The 6,000-nt window shown below is 39.4% G+C and overlaps 1 protein-coding gene across 1 annotated transcript; it reads left to right on the top strand.

The window, feature by feature from the left end:
• Positions 1–283: 283 nt before the first annotated feature.
• On the top strand, positions 284–3,647 carry LOC138038168 (uncharacterized). Its single transcript, XM_068883993.1, has 3 exons — positions 284–442; positions 1,817–2,041; positions 2,384–3,647. Exons 1-3 carry the CDS (start codon positions 406–408, stop codon positions 3,028–3,030), a joined length of 909 nt encoding a protein of 302 aa, XP_068740094.1. The 5' UTR covers positions 284–405; the 3' UTR covers positions 3,031–3,647.
• The last annotated feature ends 2,353 nt before the right edge of the window (positions 3,648–6,000 follow it).

Here is a 6,000-nt window from a genome sequence, read left to right as displayed (position 1 = left end):
CGAACTTTGCCGGTTTCAATACGTGACCAATTTCAGTTGACCGAAACGTTGCTAATTTGACCACGCCGACAAATTTTTATAAGTTCTTTTAATCTTGCATTGGATTATGTTGTGGTTAAGACGACAAGGACCTTGTTCACTTCCTTTTTTTATCCTCTTCTGCGCTAATCATTCTTAAATGATTTTGGCTACTATATTTTCATTATGCCGTCACTTATCCACTCGAGCTCATTATCATCCAGCCTCTAATATACTGACAAAAGAAGAGTTTACATTCCTGTGACAATAATTCAGTCAAACATCAAACGAAGACTGCGCCACAACGCGTGGTAAGCAAAGAAGATCAGTAGGCAGCTGTTTGTCCACATAGAAACAATTTTTTTTCACATTTTATGTCCAAAAATAATGGGTTGTGGAACGAGCTCACTGCCCCCCAAAAAAGGTAAGCTGTCAAAAAATTTCTCAGCCTTCTTGTATTCAATACTACTATAGTCAACGCACGAAACAATAGCGTTTTTGGCTTTATTTTGGTGAAGAAGGTATGTTGTTCACAAATATAGCCGATATTAATGCATTTTTGTCATCTTGTCTTTTCACTTGAGCCCGGCTACAGTAATAAAGTTCACTTGTGATCATTTCACTATTTCAGTCTGGTTATGGAGCTGTAGGTATTTTTAACAAGGATAACATGTACACTTGTAGCTTGCAAACACTGTTTACGTAGCCAGAAACTTTCAAATAATGGTTTAGTTACTCGTGAAATGCGTCGACAGATACAAATGAAGGCCTTTGTTTCTAAAGGAACTGATGACTGCGTAGATAGGGACTGTGAAACACTATAATCATGGTTTCATCAAGCGATTTGATAAAAATGAATTAACCCATGACTGTAGGAAAGATTCGGATTTGTAAGCTGACGTTTCGATATTTGCTCTGATGACTGAGTCTAAGGATCGAAAAGACAGCTTACAAATCTTCTAACTTGAGGTAGTAAAACGAATTTGAAATTTCGTGCTCAGTCGATAGATAGTTGAATTGAAGGCAAACGGAAAATACTTAGGTTAAACCTCTCTGAATGACATTGCACACATGGGGAAGATGAAAGTGACTGGCCAAACCAAGAATTTAATTTACCAGTGTTTAGTTTTATTAGGAGTTATTTGGGCAATTAAGCAGCGTGGGTCTATGGAAAGAAACCGCAGATCGTTTACACTGATGGGGAAGGGTTGTTGATTGCTAGAAATTGTTTTGTCAGGCAGTGTTGGTGGTTCTCGAGAGTAAAGTTTTGAAAGGCTTTTCATATCTGACCAACGAGGCCATGGTTTACTCCTACATATTGTGCGACAAGTTTCATGAAAGTCCTTGCCGCAAATTATAAATTAAATCTCTCTCAATTTGAGTTCAATCCATGTAAGGCTTTTTTGGAGATTGACTGAAACTCCAGTAACAATACCTATTCAGCTTTCTGTGGAAAATAGAGTCAGTATAACGTTAAGCAGGTAAGTCCGGCGGATGAGACGATTACAGAATTAGAAACTGAAGGCTATTCATAGTCAACAAATAACGACACAAAGTAAACAGGAACTGCGACTTCCTTGCGACGTCAGTCTGATACGGCGTACAAAGCTAATTTGCTCTGGATAATTGACTCTAGTAGAAAGTTTGAGCTTGAAAACTTAATTAATGTTTGGACTTTCTCCAATGTAATTAACGAAAGTAAAAACAAGTGCGTTCGTGAAAAATGGTGAATATGTGTGTTTGCAAAAATGGCGGAAATATATATATATATATATATATATATTTTTTTTTTCTGCAGATACACGTTCCAATTCCCATGTGACAGTAGCGGCCCAACAGCGAGCAGAAGCCGCATACAGACGCCAGCGCATGGCACAGGAAAGAGCGGAGGAGACCGCCATTTGGCGAGCAGAAATGGAAGTGGAGAGGGCACGCAGGTTGACAGAATTGTCAGGGGGTGGAAGTAGGAGGGCGTCATACTGTCTAGAGTTGCGAGAATCAAGGAAGGAGGGGGGCGATGAATGTGAGGTTTTCTGTTTATATTTGAGCTATGAAATTTACTTAAATTACTCCATTTGTTGCCTTTATAGGTGACTCATCTTTTGATAACTCCAAATCAGGAAGTCTGCGACTCACTGACTCCCGGCTCTTTCGCACAGGCTCAGAAATATCAAAAGATAGTGGTTGCCAGTGGTTACATAAATTCTGTGTATTTCGGAGCTGGTCAGCGGTCTTATTTCAGGTGCTGACCGGTTTTCCTACCTCTCTCCACTGAAAACTGATTAAAAATCTTTATGAGTGGACAATAAACAAAAAAGAGAGCAGAGGTAACTGGAGTCGATATAATGTATTATTTCTGTTGCAGTTTGCAGAGAAATGAGGGAATATCTACGACAAGATTACTCGGTGAGATCAAAGAACGCCAGAAATTCGCTTCCAGTATATTTGAACCCAAAGTGTACCATAAATGAAAGACGCCGATCGCTCAGGGATCCGCGAGAATCCTTGGAGCTTCACAGTTATGACAGAACTTCTCTAAATGGTGACAAGGGATACGCAAAACGAAAACTGAGTACCACACAACAACCAGACCTTGAATCCTTTCGAAAGATTATAAATCGTTCTACTCAAATCTCGCCAATGAAAGAAAATAGGCAAGTGTCGGGAACAACTGTTGATAAAAGCATTGAAGTTGTTGTTCAGATGGTGGACGAAAGCCCGAGATCTGAAGTATCCAAGGTTGTCAACAAAAATGCATTGGTTACAAAACACTTGAATGTACGTGTAATTCCTTATGGGACGGTTGTGGACGACTCGAAATCAACAGATGATGAAGCGACGAGGAGATGTCAAGATGCCATTGTTAATTGTGAGGAGAGCAACCGCTCAGGACTTAAACAAAGGCTGTATGATGTAAACAATGAAAATAGTGACAAACAAGGAAAGGACGCGAGCGGCCCAATATCTCGAAGCAATAACACAGTGATAGGCGGCAGTTTAAATGCAGCCTAGGGTGAACGGAAAATCATCAGTTCTTCTAGTATAAGAAGCGAGTGTATAGAACGTGGAACAGTTAATAGAAAGCCGTATGAAAGCCGTTGAAGATAATATCTGAAAGAAAGTGGCCCGACTGACAGAAGAACAGCGGGTAAACAACTAGAAAACAAAAAAGGGAACGGCTCGACATGTGCAAGGATCAAGATGTAGTGGAACGGGGACACGACACAGATGTTCCGCCTTCCACTTTTCGGCAATGCCGTCCGTCGTCATTACTGACTCAAGTTCTCAACTGGGTTAAGGACACCCACAACGTCTGCGTTGCCATGATATGAAATCTATCCAGCAGGGCCTAGTTTTTCAAAGCCCGATTATTAAAGCTAATCCTGGATCATGACTGGGAACTTAAGTTACAACTTTTTTTTTGCGATCAAAAAGGTTACCACGAGATTTTCAGCCTTACAGTGCGACACGCCTTACCGTGGCAACCCAAAAAAACTTTCAAATTTGACAACTACGGGTAAATACGTCAACTCAAACAATCCATTCAACGATGTTCCACTTACAACCTAGCGAACTTTGCAAGGAGGCGTGACTGTCAATCAAATTCGCACACCTTGATTGGCGTATAAGTTTTAAAAAACTTTGTTGGGTGGCCTCGGTAAGGCGCTTCGCACTGTATCGTTCGACTCATACTTTGTTGAAACTAATCCTCAACAACATTCTGTAAACATTAAGCGGTTTTTTCTGCCGGTGAGCATGTCTCTCGTTGCATTTGCACTGACTCACCAGTTGCTTTCACAGTCTCTTTTGAAAAACTTTCATAGCCTCCTTTAGTTCCTTTGAAAAACCCTTCTTGAATAGTGGCTCGACCTTTTTCTTTTCATGATATTTTATCACTTTTGTAACCAAACACATTTTTCCTTATGCTGCGATTCCGTTCAGTTCATTGAAGTCGGTTATCTTCGAAAATTTGCTTTTATTGAACTAGTTGATAACGTACTGAAGTAAAGTAACCGCCGTGAAAAGAAACGTCTGCTATATATAGAATCTTATAAAAGGAAAGAAAATGAAATTGAAAGTGTCTCGTCGTTCTAGCGCTGGAGCACTAATTGGACAATCTGTAAATTAAAAATTAACGCAAATCAAGTCAAATGTTGGTTTTTGAGGAGAGGGGAAAACAGGAGTACCCGGGGGAAAGCAGGTTCTCGGTGCTAGCCTGTTCCAGGCTCTCAGATAGTCGAGAAAACGAAAAGAACTGCGTGTGAAAAGCGAGTGGGGGCTTGGGTCGAGGCGAGGCGACCAAGCCCCCACTCGCTTTTCACAAGCAGTTCGTTTCGTTTTCTCGACTATCTGAGAGCCTGGAACAGGCTACTCGGTGCAGAGTAGAGAACCAACAAACTCAACCCACATATGGCGCCGAGTCTGAAACCGACCTCGGGCCACCGTTTCAGGAGGCAAATTCTCTTACCACGGCGCCATCCCCTTACATTAAGCTTATAAATCTCTCTTTCGGTGGTTGATTTACCCTTATTCACTCATTCAATAAAACCAACATTTCTGTTTTCAATCCGCATCGGCGATGTATCCCTTCAGTTCCTTCCAAAACTGTTGAACCCGTTCATTCATCTTCGACTTGGTCACCTCTTAGAGAATGCTGCGGTCGTGCAAAACTACACGTAGTTTCATCTCTCCTTTTTCTTTCTTTTGTTATGTAGATCGCTTTTGCCACCCTTGCAAGGATTTATCATGAAATTTTTGATGGCTAATTAATGACTGTTTTGATCAAAACCGGAAAGACTAAAATTGGAGATTTAACCACAGGTGGCCCAAGCTCTGGGTTGTGTTTTGAATTTAGAGAGCCACGGGCACCCAGCGATAATCTTCGGTGAAATATCTGTTCTGGAGAGTCAAACTGTTCTAACTTGATTTCGGTTCTACATTCGCTAGACAGCTACAGATTTCTTTTCTAAAACTCATCACCTCAGAGATTTGCAACCAGGGAAAAGTACAGCCGAAACGATGATAACATCACTCAAGTAATCAGATTAAACAATCATGATATTAATATAACTAGCTCTCTCAAGTTATTAGGTGTCACAATAGATTCTGAACTGAATTTTTCAGAGCACATTAACACGATTTGTAAAAATTGGCGTCCTTATGAAACTTAGAAATTTGATTCCTAACTTATGCTTTTTAAAACAGCAATATTGCCACACCTTACATATTGCCACGTAGTGTGGCACTTTTGCAGAGCCAGTGATTCCCGCGAAATTGAGCGGTTGCAAGAAAGGGGCCTGCGTGCTGTTTTTAGGAATAATGCTAGCTACTCTGAAAAGAGCAAAACTGCCTAGTTTACTGAATAGAACACTACAAGACATCTGTGTCTTGATGTACATAGTCAAGAACAATCGATATCCCCCCTATATTAGTGACATTTTTATTAATCATAGATCCAAGTATAATTTAAGGCAGTTTGATTTCTCTGCTGTGAGGCACAACACGGTAAATATTGAAAGCACTCCCTTCAAAAACAAATACGTACTATAGATATGGTTACATTAATGGATAACGGATGCAAGTGTTGTCATCTTTGTTATTCGTAATTCGCAATTCATAGTTATATTCTAAATCTGTGAATATTGTAAATACCATTATGTTATTTTTTATTATTTTATTATTTTATATATTTATGCTTATATTAATATTTTATTTTAATTCATATTTATTTATTTTGTGTCCCCTAATTAGCATAAGTTTTTAACCTAAGCTATAGCTAGGAGGCTCTTTTAGACACTTTAATAAAGTTTCAATCAATCAATCAATCAATCAATCAATCAATCAATCAAAGTAAAACTCATCACAATCGAAAGATGGCATACGTATGTCGAAACATGTCTTGTAAAAATTTCAAAATGTTGTTTTATCAAGTCATTTCTCATCTGCTCTTCTCAAGACCCTTTGGAAATATATTCTTAACTA

Source organism: Montipora capricornis, chromosome 2 (genome assembly GCF_036669925.1).
Source record: "Montipora capricornis isolate CH-2021 chromosome 2, ASM3666992v2, whole genome shotgun sequence".
NCBI classification, from domain to species: Eukaryota; Metazoa; Cnidaria; class Anthozoa; order Scleractinia; family Acroporidae; genus Montipora; species Montipora capricornis.
This window is presented reverse-complemented; position numbering and strand designations above follow the sequence as displayed.